Genomic DNA, 14,807 nt, shown 5'->3' with positions numbered 1-14,807 from the left:
CCTTTGTTCAAGACCACTATTTGCTGCTACTGCTTTTTAATTTCACCCTACAAAAATCAAACTAATCTTCCCATCGTATGCAAAACCACCTGCCTAAAAAAAAATATAAAACTTCTTTTTCTCTGAATTCTGGAATGCGAGGCAGATTGGGAATGGTCTATAATAAATACCATGGCAAGTATTTTCTTGTTTGTGCTGGGATTACAAAAGGTATGGACAGTACCCACAGCATAGAACATGCAGCTATATGACAGGAACTTGAAGAAATAACACCTATTTTAAAACATACTTCAAGTCTAATTTAAGATCTCAATGTGGAACAAAAATTCCAACATTAAGATGCTGTATGTCATCCTATGCGCTGCCTATACATAGTGTGACAGCTTCTATTTGCACAACTGCTGTTTCTTCCAGAAGAATCTTGTTCATTCAGTATAAGTCAGATCTGCCATAGAACTGATGGAGTTAAGTATCACTTAATCAATTAACAGTCTCTGCTCTGTTTACTGCCCAATATCTGCATTATAGAGAATAACAATGCACCGCATCCAGAATATCCAAAGCATCCATGAACTTCAAAGAACACAACCCTTACCTCCTGTAAAGAATGCATCTCAATAAAAATAAACAAAAGTGAACAAGGAAAACAAAACCAGACTTGCCTGGATCAAAGCCAGGACTATAATATACTGAATTCTGTGCTCAAGCTCGCTGGCCTCAATGCTGCGCATTCAAAGCTGCCTGTGACTTCTCTTCAATTGTTTCTGCACACCAGAGTCCAGATTTCTAAACTACCACGCAGAAAATGGAAAAACTCACTAAGAATAACAAGGAACCAAGACAGGTTCTCCACTTCAGCAATCACCACCCTAACCAGAGAGGCCCATCTCTCTCTCCCCAAATATTTTTTTTTTCTAATATTTGGAAGAATAGCTACATCTATTAGATAACATGAGTCAGAGTAACTCGATGAACCGAGTCCCTCTTATGCATGTCTTCTCTGCCTTGTCTTTAGAGTTTACTTAGTTCTTTTGGCAGTGGTAAGTTTTTTGTTGTTTTTAGGGGAGAAGAAAGAAGGGATGAACAAAAAATCCTATTCAGTCATGATTCAGTCATTCGGCAACTCCCTTCTCCCTGCTACATTTACATGTCAGCAACAGAATACGCATCCCAAACCTTTATACACAGCTGTGCTGACTTTAGCATCTCTTCTCAGACAGCATAATAACTACACTGGCAGAAGTCTGTTAATCCAGGAGGGAATTGATCTGTAAAACTGTATAATTAGCTTCGACAGAACAGGGACATTGATACTGGAACGTCAAATGAGAAAAGGTTACAAACTCCAACCTTGGCTCTGCACCTTCCCTGTTTAGGAAGATAAAGCTCCTTTGCTCTAGCAACACTGGGGTCACAAACACACAGCATAAATCCAAATTCAGCCAGACTCCTCCTTACCTCCAGAAGCCAATGCCTGCCTGGCAGTTCCCAGCACAGGACCTGCAGCTGCTGCAGGAGTGGCCTCTTCAAAGCATTCCCCCTAGGGATTACTCTGCTGCCAGTCTTCTGCTGGAAAGGCAACAGCCATTTATCCTGCCTACCTTTCAGCTGTAAACCATCAAAAGATAATTTCATGGAAAAAACCATTGGTATCTGATAAATATATGCCTGGAATCAGGTTCTTGTTTTTAAAACTTCAAAAATATCGATACAGGAAAAATTACTTACATGCTTTACTGAAAGGAAATACCACACAAACCCCCAAAAGTGCTTAGCAGCTTCTTCAGAATAATAAAAGTTTCGTAGCAGTGATTACCTTGTCTTTTAAAAAGATTAATCACTGTTGGCTTTTTTCAATTTTTTATGAAAGAAAAAATTAATCAAGATCATTTAGAAAGCCAGCCAAGAAGTGAAATAAAGCTTTAATTGTATTTAAACATACCATAAAGAAATGCTGAGGATCAGCTCAAATGATAGTTTTTAACATTCATAAACTGGGATTGATCATGAAAGCTGCGTACTATAAGACACTTTCAGGACTCTCATACCTCAAAACCTATGAAGCATAATAAGCAAATAAAAGAAAGCAACAGCAACAACATCAAACCAGTAGTATCAGCATCAAATTGTTTGGTACCAACAAAGATTTTGGCCAGGGCTGAAGGCAATAAGGTAATGGAGCTTACTGAAAAGAAATCAATACCTAAAACCAAAGAGGTTCATTGAATTACAAAACCTGCCATGTCCCCACCCTTTTTTTTTTTTTTGGCCACACAATTTTTCATGAGCAGAATGTTCACTGCACAAGTTAGAAATGCTGCCAATGCCTTTTAGTGGGGTTTACTGGTGATTAATGGTATATTCCTCTAAAGGCATAAGAAACAAAATAATGAAAAATCATCAGTTCAAAAGGAAAAACAAGAACCAAGCTGTTCATCAAATATCCTTTTTTAAAGTCCTATAATTTGAACATTTGGAAAAGGAAAAAAACCAAAAAAACAACAAAAATACCCAACCACACAAACACAAACCCACACAAGAAAGAAACCAAAAAGCAAACCAAGACATTTCAAGAGTATATCAGGAGAATTTAAGTGTGTGTTCATATTCTACCAACCAAATCTAGTTTCTTATTCTACATCTTCAAGAAGTTACAAGTAAAGACTATAATTCAAGATCTTTGCTTATATTTCCTAATTAACATAGATATTTTGGCAGCTTTGTAAATTGGCTTCACTTCCTCAAAATATTAACCATATACCTGAAACCAAGAACGTTTTATACCTTCTCGAAGTCAACTGGAAATAGAAACAGGAATATATGTTAAAAATGAAACATATGCTCTAGTGATATGCCCAAACGGAGCCTTGGTGCTAAAAGGTCTTAAATAATTCATGTTTGAAACCATTTTGAAATTCTTTGGTGAAAGGCAATATGTCAAGAAAAATACTGGTTTTATCCTAATTTAAGCCACTAAGACTTCAGAATATACACATATTTTTTAAACCTTATCACTTGCCCCAGTTCTGCAAAGGGGTAACCTCATACATTTGACTGTTAATGGCAAGGCCTAATACTGAAATCAGCACATTATTTTCATACTCTCAGCTGTTGGATAAACGACATATTTCCTCATTCTGCAGAGGAGATGCAAAAACTAATGAGCTCACCAGCCCCATCACTCATGTGACAGACTTAAGACACTTGCATATGTATGAGCTGCTTTTTATTTATTTTTATATTGCTATAAATATATACAGAAATAAATATATGGTTTTTGGTTTTTTTATGTCTATTACACACATATCTTGCTCTGGTGACTCCTGCCAGCAAACAGGGAGTTCACAGAGCCATGCTTCCCCAGAGATCATTAGCCTGGCACTTGAGGGACCATCTCCAGCTAGGTCAGAAACAGGCTACACGATGACTGGGTTGTATTTTTCACCACGCCAGCAACACGCTACAGCAGCTGCATACAGATCTTCTGACACTAAAGATGGATCCTCCTCGCCTCGTAGCGGCCGCCACGGCTCCGCTACCTGCTTCATTAAAAACGTAGAGGCTTATTTTTCCTTTCGGCAACGCCGCCCGTCCCTCGCAGGGTACCACGACACCCCTGTTTCGCAGGCTAGCAGCCACTAGGCAGCCCCGGGTTCAGCCGACGCGGCCCTCTGCAGCCCGGCGGGGAGCAGCTGAGGGGGACGCCGACCCCCCGCCCCGGGAGGAGAGGGACGCGGCGGGGCCGAGGGGACCCCGACGGCGCAGCCCTGGGGAGGAGAGAGGAGAGAGGAGAGACCTCCACAGGGAAAGCGGGAAATAGGGGTACCCGCCCGGCGGCGGGGAGGGGGGGATGGGGGAATCGGTACCTGAGGCCGCCGCGGCGGCGGGGACGCCCCCCGGCAGCGCCGCCCGCTGCTGCTGCGGGCGGGTGGCGGCGGCTGCGGCGTCGACGGGAAGCGGCCGCCCCATCAGCAACAGCAGCAGCTGCAGCATCGCGGCCGCCAGCCCCAGGAACAGGGAGGAGAGGCGCCCGCAGGTCCCCGGCATGGCGAGCAGCCCGAGAGCAGCGGAGGCATATTGCGGGCGACGACGCGGGCGGGAGGCCGGGACCAGCGGCTCCGGCGGCGGCGGCGCGACTGCGGCAGCAAGCGGCCGCCTCCACGCGCGGCAGCCGCCGGCCTGGGAGCCCTGCGCCCGCCCCGCCCCCCGCACGTGACGGGGGTGGGGCCCCAGCGCCAGGCGGGGCCACGGTGTCGCTGAGGCGAGGGCCGGGCCGGGGGCAGCGGGAGGGCGGCCAGGCGGGCCCTTCTCGGTAGCGGTGAGCGAGCGCCCCGGCGGCGGGGAAGGGGGGGGGGCGTCCCCGCCGCCTCCGGTCCGGCCTGGCCTCGAGGCCTCTGCGGAGAACGCGGAGGTGCGGGCCAAGGGCTTTCCTGAGGAGCCTCGCCGTTAACGCCTGACGGCGACGGCTGAGGTGTGCCGCGCGCCCCGCGGCCGGCCGCCTGGCAGAGGGGCGAGGGTGAGCCGGGCCGGTGAGGGGAGAGCGCGGGGCCTGCCGGCGCTGTGGCCTTCAACCGAGTTACCGAGGAAATCCAGCCGCGCCGCGTTCGCTTTCTTTCAGCCCTGCGAACTGGCAGCACTTCGATCGATTCTAACGCCTCTTGCCGAGAGTATTAAAACGCATTTGGCAACCCCTGCGCAGCACGTCACGCTACGGGGCAGACACTTAAGATTGCCTTGTGGCAACTCGAAAGTCGCCTTCGCTCAGGCGCTGGTAAGCGGCAGTCAGTGCAGCGATCATCGTATATGAGTACTATCTCCTAAAGCTTTGATTCTACGCACGGGCGTGTCTTTGCCTTACTTACGTGTTGATTCACATTAACAGTCCCGATGCCAAGCATTACACATTTTTTAGAAGTAAGGATACACATAACAGGTAAAATTGGAATGCAGGTACAGACACAACCCAGGGTGGCATCATGGAAAAATTACTAAAGTTGTTCACAGCAGGTAAGACTGCTACACCTGAGCAAAGGCAGCACATCTGCACAAATCAAACTCGCCCACAGCACACAGGCATCTGCATGGTTGAGAGCTAAACACGTACTGGGAGCACCTTGCAGTGAATTTCACACTAGTGTTGATGAGCGTGCCCAAGCCGTGATTTCATTGAGGCAAACATCTCATTTGCTAAGTGTTACTGTAAGTCAGCACCTCAGAAACACTCTGAGACTCAGTTCTGGAGTTTTAGAAAGAAGGCATTCTTTATTGCAGCACTGATTGTTCTGCCTATCGTGCATACCAATTCTTTCAACAGTTGAGATTATATACAAAATGGATATACATATTCATGATTTTTCCTGGAAATAATTAACATATTCATCTGAATTCTAGGATCTCATTAATATATGTAAATGTCCTTGGTGCAGGCACACTCGAGATTGAGATCGTTGGTGGTCTTCAGGGGGTCCTCTGGTGGTCTTCAATAGTCTTCCTCACTTGTCTGCTAGTTGACCCTGTTCTAGTAATTCCAGGCAGTGGGACACGTTACATGTTTGATACAAATTATCCTACAGAATGTTCGTTAGTAACTCTACTACTGTATCTTTTCTTGACTTACATTCTTTTGTCGCAAACCATATTGACACTCTAAGCTATCTGAAAAAGGCCTAAGGTTTTTGTCTTCTCAGGGAATTTGCAAAGTCGGCCAGAAGTCATTTTCTCTGGTCTCTTATACATTTTGCAACATACAGGATTTCTTATACACCATTCTTATCCATTTCTTATCCACTACCTTACAGTCAATAAACAAAGCCACTGTGTTCTTTTCTTAACACAAGATGTAAAACATCTTGTGTCATAAGGACTTTCAGAACTGGATGATACTACATTTTCAAGGTGTGTTTGAGTAGTGAATATAAATTTCTTTGAAAAGTATAAAAACACTTTATTTGCCTTTTAATAAAATAAAGATGACCCAAATAAAAATCTTTACTTAAGACATAACAACATATTTGGCCAAATTCTGTAGTTTTCAGCTCAGAAAATGTCTTCAATGCAAGGGGAAAAGGAAAGAAATAGAGTTACAAACTATAGAGAAGTAGAAATTTTCCCATACTGAAATGAGGAACTGCTAGGTTACAGTGCACATTTTCAACAGATCTCTTAGAAAATCTAAAGAAAATACAGTATATTTTTCCTTTTGATTTAATGTCATTCCATACAGACCAGTGTAATTAATTCATTGCCATTAACAATGACTTCAAACAGATTTTGGATTGGCATAAAAAATACAATTTACTTTTATCACAGTTGCTGATAGTTGGTTGGCACCTTTTGGGACCGCCCAAGAATGGACGGACTTCACCCCCTCATGCATTATGAATGATTGCTGCCTGCCAAATAATGGTGCAGTGGGAAACATACACTCTCCTCAGCAGGTACTCTGCAATACTTTTCTTGAGAATAGCTTGTCAGTCTCCCTCTTCTTCATCAGCATCAAAAAAAAGCCCATGCCATGAAAACGTTATTTCATTTGACAGGACCTTTCTTTTAAGTAAGCAAAAGAGCACAAAAACCCCAGACAAATAATCATTTACTTGATGTGGAACTCTGCTCCAGCAACTCACAAGGAGGAGAAATTCTCTCTTTTGTTTAGAAAAGATTTGTTCAGTGCCTACTTGCCTAGTTAACATCTTCTCACCCAGCTTCCTATTTCAACCTTTTATTTGGGCACTGCAAAGAAAAAGAGGCTGCTTCTGCACAGCCTCTATTAAAAGTTGAATTCATTTTGGAATCCCTGCAACATTGTGTGTTCTCAGATGGAAGAAAGGGGTGTACAAAAAGCTAGTTAATGCTTTAAGCAATTTGCTTCCTTTGTTAATGAATTTGTCTGATGAATGAGTATGTGGTATTGAGGAAGTGTGGATCACATACATGTTAATTTCCAAATGTTTGTAGACTTGGCTTTTAGAAAGATAGAAATCAAGTTTATTTGGGGAGGAGTAGTTGAACCAACTTGGCAGGTGCAACTTTTTAAACTAATGTTGATGATGTGAATATGCACAATTACTTACTTATAAAGTTCTGAAACAAATCTGTTAAATGTGTGATATAAAAGTTTTACTGAAAACGGCTCCAAAAAGGGAATAACACGTGTTTTGAATTGTTTGTACTGCATTTAGATAAGTTACTGAGAATGGATTAGAGTACACAATAACATCCATTTCAGAAAAAAAAAATCATAATCAGGATTATGTTTTCTTAACCAAGTTTTCTTTGAAAAGAGCTAAAAGCTGATAATAAGTAATTTATTTCAACTACCTGAGTATTTACTAGAGGAAATATGTCCAGCAGTAACTCCTGCAGTTGCTCACACGCTATTCGAACTTGAAACAAGTTACAACCATCGTCATTAACCACTGAAGGTATGTAACACATGGCATCTGATATTTTTTCGGAGACTCAAAAGCGTGTACACAAACAACACAGAAATATAAATGTAGATAGATTCTGCAAAACTCTCTGAAAACAGTAACACAGATATGTTCTGCATGTGAATTGTAAAGACTAGTAATGTGGTATTTTACTGTCTTTTTGTTTTTTGGGTTTTTTTGCTTCTCACATTTGGCGGGTGCGTGTTGTGCATTTGTGTCCCGCAAGCTTAGTCTTAGCACATCCTGTATGTCTGTGAAGACAGGTAATGATTCAGCACCAAACTTTTAGAAGGTTTATCAGAAAGATGCAGTAAAACAGACTGATTGTAAAACACCTTGTGAGAAGATGGGCTGCTGACAGTACTATTCCTAATTCTTTATGTATATGAGAATATATTGATGAGATTTTTCATACAAATACTTAAAAAAAACCTTCAATTTTTCACCATATTCTTAAAATGACTTGAACTGAATTTAATTCAAGTAAAATTACTTGAATTTAAAAATATATTAATGTACTAATATGTAATAAAATATTAATATATTAGTAATTTACAAACTCACTAATGATAAAAGCATACAATGAAATATCATACATGCATGCAAAGAGTCTGAAACCTAGACAATGTAAAGCAGGATAACTCAAGTGGAAGCAGTGCAGCTCTGTTGATGTAAATGACCTCAAGAAATGGACCATTATTTTGTTTAAGTTGGTTATGGCATAAGATGGGAATTTGAAAAAACACTCTGTTGCCTTGTTGCTGTAATGAGACAGCTGTTGTCACTAATTTCTCAATAATGCATTAATTTGCAACTGCTAAACAGATGTAGTGATCACTGTACTGATCACTAAATGAAGGTATCTTATTTAACAAAAACTAAGCCTGTGCTGGCTGCAGTGTGTATTGAACAAATGGTAAGAGTCACATTTTGACTGCTGCTGTGATGTTTCTTATGCACATTAGGTGTAGCTACTGTGAGGTCAGTGAAAGCTGTTAATTAGAACACATATCAGTTTTTCATCCTTTCAGTATCCTTTTTTTTATTATTTTCTTTAGGCTAATACATTCTCCACTAGTAATCCAGGGAACTCAGTAGTTCAGAGTTTTTCTAAAGGGTTTACAAGGACCAACATTTATTTCTAAATAGGTGTTCCAGCAGTGCAAAATAAATGTGTATGCCTTTACTGTGACACAAATATTTACTGTCACCACACTCGCAAAGATGAGTATGACTGTTAATCAGGAAAAATGTAATACTAAGATAAAATTAGTCTAATAATACAAGAAAAGAAACACCACATCTCTGAGAACTTTCCTAACCAAAGGACAAGAATTAATTTCCTACAGTGATATGGCAGCCACAAAATCTGAAATACTATTGTTGTTACAGAAAAATTTTTGTAGGATATCAGTTTTCTGGTGACAGAATATAATTTGTGACTAGATCCTCTTTCTTGCTTAACAAAATTTTTTGACTCAAGGTTTAATATGTGTCACTTTAGCCGAGAATGTAAAAGTTGTATAAATGTGACCTTTTCATATTTAGTTGATAACTGTGGATTACAAACACATACAATGAATTTTTTTCAGATGAATTAAATGCATTATAAAAAATAGCTACAGGATTTAAAAAAAAAAAAATCCAACCAAAAAAACACCCCAGAATTTCTGTTAACTAAGAGGTATTTTATTCCAAAATTCTAAGTATCAGAATCAACACAATACTTACGTTTTTCAGTTTATCCAATCATAATATTTTGAAATTGTATACATATATAGAAAAATACAACCTAATAAAATCAATCAGATTTGAATTAGGATGAAAAGAATGAGTTGAAAAGAAAACCATAGCTTAACGGCTATATATTTGTTATCAGTACAAAATTACTGTGCCACAATACCCATTTTTTTTGCAAGATCTATAATTTATTAAAAATAAGGTGACTTCAAATGTATATTGCTTTCCTTATATGTACTGAAGACCTTTGAAACAGGTTCAGTTACAGAAAATATTCCCATTTATGTTACAAGTATTTACTACATGACTAAGAAACCCAAAATGCAGCACTCCCGTTAGTACATTAACTTTCTGCTCATGCAAACAATGCTCTACTGATTTAATGCACGAGCAAAAACAAAGAAGGCAAAAACATTATATTACAAAGAAATAAAATGTTACATTTTCAACATATTTGTATCATAGCAAATACAGGTTTCCTTCATGGACTAGAAAGATCCACCTAAACCTGTAAAAGTTTTTTGAAGATTCAAATACTACATTAAATCTTCATTTACTTCGCAAAAGCCAAGGGTCAAGTTATTCAACCTCGATGCAGCATATTTGGAGAAGGTCATTGCATGAAAGGTTAGATTTCCCGTGTTATATTAAAATTCTACACACTGGAAAAAAATAGACCAAAATACTAAATACCATAATCACATGAAACAGTAGTAGTACTACAGACTCAAACCCATTATTGTATAGTCTCTACTCAAATTTTCCACAGTGGACTTAAAGAATATTGTACCAATTCTCAATAACTCAAGAGTTAGTAATGGATACACTTTAGAATAATACATCGTTTCACCCAATGTGGGTGATCAAAAACTTTCTATACCATTCATTTATCACCTCAATTTAACACACTGGTTTTGTTAATGTCCTTAAAAATATTGACCACTGCAAGTCAACAAATGCTACATCCCTTCTTAGGCAAACAAAAATAAACGGACAACTTGGCAGTGAACTAGACCTGATCATGTTATATTGCACTCGGGAATTAGAAGCTAGAGATTCAGTACCTAAGAGTTCAGATCCCACTCAAGTCAATGAGAATTATTAGAGCTCAGCATATAATCATGATCCAAACCATGGGATTTGTGATAGAAGGCCAACAGAGAACTAATGGGTTCTTCCCATCTCAGAAATAGACAAGCAAACAAAAAAATCATCTCTGCTTTAAGGCTCATCTGTGGTCTGCCACCACGTTTTTATTTTTTGGATTTCCATTTTCCTTTTATGAAATCCTATTTTTCTTTTTTTTTTTCCTCATTAACAGCCAGCAGCATTGAACACAAAGGGTCACATTCAGAGCCAGTTGCAATGAATGTCAGGTTTTCTGTGACTGCATTAGACTGTGGAATAGGCCTTAGTCTGGACTGAAGACAAAATCTGACTAGATTTCCACCAGGGTAATGCTGCTCTGTGACTATTTGTGAGGGTGTAGGAAAAAATACCGCAGGGCCTATGCCAGGGTAACCAACAGCAAAACTGAATGTTGCAAAAATCTAAGTGCAACATGAATCCTTCAAATCACCAAGAACATACTGATTATAGCTGAAGTATTTTCAAAAATACCCGTGAAAGTTTACATTAAAGACTATTTAAGCATAGACACAAGTTTAGAAACAACTAAATATTAAAAATCTTTGCTTCGAATAAATGTTTTATAAAGGAAGAGCATATATCATAAACTTTTGTAAAGTTTCTGCAAGCATTATGTGAATCAAAGGTCAACGTGTAAGTCAAAATTTAAAACAGAAAAATGGGACAAATAAAATTACAAACTTGATACCAATAGCTGCGAACATTTCCTCAAAGATTTCAACTTATGTTGAAACGTATCCCATATTTGACTTTGCAGTCATGCTTAAACAAAAGCTATCTCCACAATTTGATAGTTTCTTGAAAGAAATGTAAACGTATAAATTAGGTTCCTTGCTTTATGTTTTCTAAATATTGTCAAATACAGTAATAGTTAATATGCATTTTGTAATGTAATTCACTTTTTGATATTGATCGTGAGATGCTGCAATAATTGCAAACTGGAGTACTTAGAGAATTTCATATTTCATTATAAAAGATACAGCTCTTTTAGACAATGAAAACATTTTAAATAATTACATAGCTGTTGATTTTATACTCAAAAAATATGCTTTTGAAACATAACTCTCAAAAGAGGACTAATTCTCTGTTAATGTACTTGTATTTTTTTAGTGCTTGCAGTACGTATTTTATGCACATCAATTTTGACTGAAGGGCATTAATTTCATTCCAAAATACATTTTTTTTTAAATTTCTTTGAAAGTTTTAGCATCATTTTACAATATTTGCTATAAGAATACATCAATGCCTGTAAGTCAGTATGAAATTTATACTGGCACAAGTACATATATAACCTGTAATCTTATTGCTGAATCTAGAATGTGATATCAAATGTCTCTCCTGCACCCCCATTCAGGATAACATCCTGTTCAGAATCTTCCTGAAACACAATGGTACTTTAAACTGAATCTGGGGTGTTACATCTATGTTCACTAAGAAACCTGTATACTCCATTTACATATGCTACTGGTTTGGGGGTTTTTTTTGTTTGTTTGTTTGTTTCGGTTTGTTTTGTTTTTTTTAACCAAACTGGAAATTAGTGGACATGGGAGAAGCAACTATTTGCTTTTACTCTCCAGGAGAATGCAAGAAAATAAAAATCACTTAAATAAGTCTTACTTTATGTAACTTCAATAAATGGAAGAAACTTTCCATAGCTACAGTAGTTGTACCAATAAAATGTACCTTTTCATCCTGAAAATCAGCAAAATGAGTTTCCAGTTGCCACAGTAAAATTAAGATGCATTTAGCACTGACATTGGTATCCCTTCCACGTGAGTTGAAGAGATCTTGATCGTGCGCTGCTTTTAAAATTTTCATCTCTTTATAATGCCTAGACATGCAAGTAGTCTAATAAATTTCAAGTCAACACAGTGTGTACATGTAATGAAAACACACATGTAAGAATTAGAGCTATAATCTGTCTGACAGTCTCTTAAACCTCTTAACCTACTAAGATTAAGACTGGGTAAAAACAATCTCCTTGCATAGAGATAATCAGCTGACAAAGTGTGTGAACTAGAAGCCTGCATAAGTAACTGAAACTGTGTTTTATAGAAGTCACATTCTGAGGCCAGGATCAAAGCCCAACTCCTGATTCTTTACTATACTACTAGTAACAATACTAGAAGTAAAGACAAAAATAGAATGTTGGCCACACTGAAGACCTTGAAAATTCAGTGAGAGGGGAATTATGCCCTATGACCTCTCATATAAACTAATTATATCTAAACAAATTGTCTAAACCAAAAACATGTAAATGGATAAATATGCAAGCCTATATCTGCTATACATACTGGCCCCCACAGACTTTGTGCTGTCTCTCTTAATGACTCAAATGCCATCACGGTTCAGTGAGTAAGAATGGACTTAACAATGAAAGCCTTTTGTGAATTTTAAATCTCAGAAAGGATGCAGAAATGAGAGTTGAATCAAACTGTTAATTTCAGATACTTCTGGGTTTACTAGGCATTGCAGTATTTATGGGGGAGATGCAGCTTTGAACAAAAACCCCAAGATACAGAACCAAACCAAACCAGAGATTTTGTCCTTTTAAGAGCTTGTCTGCATAGAAATCTCACTGGTATAGTTACAGTAGAAGTCTTCCTTTCTGGATGTGGCTGCATACAGGGAGTTTATAGTGTAATTTATTCCCTTTTCGAAATAAAGAATAAACAAATCTCATATAAGGCACCTTTGTAATAGTTTAAGTATGTCCACTCTAAGATTTGTGCAACACAGCTACACGTGGTTGCAAGCCAAATGACCTCCTAATTTGCAGTTACGTGTCTACTGAAATGCATATAGAAAATGTTCTTTTGTTCTCTTGTAACAATAAGAAGCTTAATTTTACCACACCAATGCTGAGGGAAATAAGAATGACATAAACCCATGGCTTTAAACCACTGAACTTTTGGTATGTTTAAAAAACAACAATGAAACAAAATATTTAGTGTCTTTTCTGGTAATGAAATGTATTGAACACAATGAAATGTCTTGTGCAATGAAATGAAACAAGCCAAAATCAACCTTCTCTTTTCAAACCTTTTTGCATTGCCAGCTATACTCTGCTTCATTTGATAAACTCACTGTTCTCTTAGGGCAGGTGGCAAGGCAGGCATGAGTGTGGTTAAAGTACTGATGTAATCTAGATAACATTTGGCTGGCAGATAGTCCAGTTTAAACAGTCCCTGTATTACTCCATCCTGCACTTGGACATAGTCAACCACAGAATGTGAGAATTAACAAGAGCTTCCTTACAATACTTCAGGTAACCTGTCACAAAGTATTGCCTCCATTGTTTTGCCAGAAACTGAAATTCAGCCCAAGCAGTATGCAGCCTTAACTTCAAACCCTGTGGAGGTTTGACTTGTGGACATACAGGCCATGGCTTTTCTCAGCAGACATGTCTGTTGGCAGCCACAGTCCAACACCTTGTCCCTGGCAGTACCTGAATGGATCCATGGTGCCAAGAATTCTGTGGAACACCTGGATCCTGCTCCATGGAAATACATGCCAGAGTCTTTGGATCTTGCCCAGAATCTTTTCACTATGTCCCATAAAGTATATAATCCCCAGTTTTCTACCGTTCATTTCCATTTCTGTAGGCTCAGTCCCTACAGTAAGAGATCTAGGGCCTGGAGAACAAATATTTGTCTCCCTCCAAAGTCTAGAGGGAAACCACTGGACAGATAAGTGAGCAGGAAGGGGAACAGGCATGCAGAGTAGCTATCAGATATGAATGATTCCACCAAATAATCTCTTCCATATTTTTTCAGCAGAAGGAAAATCATCAGCAGAGTTAATGAGTCAAAGAATATTCTTCAGTTTTGTAAAACAAGCCATGTTCATTTTTTTGTACAACTAGCTTTCAAGAGCTAGGAAATGAAACGTAGTGTACTCCAACAAAAATCAACTGAAACTAAACGTGTAATCCAGCAAATATCTATGCAGGCTATTGGCCTCAAGAGCAAACAGAGAATCTGTGTAGCAATTCATATAAATTCGGTCTGTGAATCAAAAAAAGATGTCTCCTGTATCCCAATAAGCAAAATCACAGCACTACATATTACTTAATTTTTTCACACACAAATCAGTGCAGATACGTTAGTCACATGTATGAACATAACCAATACAAAAAGGAGGATTTAAATATATTGCTCTTATTTTGTACATGCTGATACCTTCTGAGACCAGCAGCTTTGCAGTCATGAGTGTTTTTTGCTTAAGGGGGAAGCCAATAATCGTAACCCAGATGAAGGCATTTTAAAATTTCAGAATGTCTTACAGATAAAACTCTGCTTAAGCTTCTGATGTTCCTTCCCCGTTCTCATGTGGCTGCAGTTGTTCTCTTTCTTGTTCTTCCTGAGGTGGTCTCACACGTTTGAAAAAGCCCATCTGTGATTCAGAGAACAATAAAGAAATTGCACTGTGATCTTCAAAACATACACACATCCTTTCTCTCTCCTCCTTGATGAGATCTTAACT

The 14,807-nt window shown here is 38.9% G+C and overlaps 2 protein-coding genes across 6 annotated transcripts in view; both read right to left on the bottom strand.

The window, feature by feature from the left end:
- Positions 1 to 4,182, bottom strand: part of FAM171B (family with sequence similarity 171 member B) — a 36,510-nt gene extending 32,328 nt beyond the window's left edge. The window contains exon 1 of the mRNA XM_075027961.1: positions 3,867 to 4,182. Within this exon, the coding sequence (XP_074884062.1) occupies positions 3,867 to 4,047 (181 nt within the window). The 5' untranslated portion in view covers positions 4,048 to 4,182. The remainder of the gene's footprint in view (positions 1 to 3,866) is intronic.
- Positions 4,183 to 5,243: 1,061 nt separating this feature from the next.
- The window catches only part of ITGAV (integrin subunit alpha V), a 68,774-nt gene continuing 59,210 nt past the window's right edge, over positions 5,244 to 14,807 (bottom strand). For 2 of the 5 annotated variants that reach the window (XM_075027959.1, XM_075027957.1), the window contains exon 30: positions 11,936 to 14,717. In XM_075027959.1, coding sequence (XP_074884060.1) covers positions 14,622 to 14,717 — 96 coding nt within the window. In that variant the 3' untranslated portion in view covers positions 11,936 to 14,621. Of the gene's footprint in view, positions 9,836 to 11,935; positions 14,718 to 14,807 lie in introns of those variants that run through there. The other 3 variants (XR_012650402.1, XR_012650401.1, XM_075027958.1) reach the window with 3 other exon arrangements.

Source organism: Buteo buteo, chromosome 5, assembly GCF_964188355.1.
Source record: "Buteo buteo chromosome 5, bButBut1.hap1.1, whole genome shotgun sequence".
Lineage (NCBI taxonomy): Eukaryota > Metazoa > Chordata > Aves > Accipitriformes > Accipitridae > Buteo > Buteo buteo.
The sequence above is the reverse complement of the archived record's forward strand: the minus strand, read 5'-3'. Positions and strand labels throughout refer to the sequence as shown.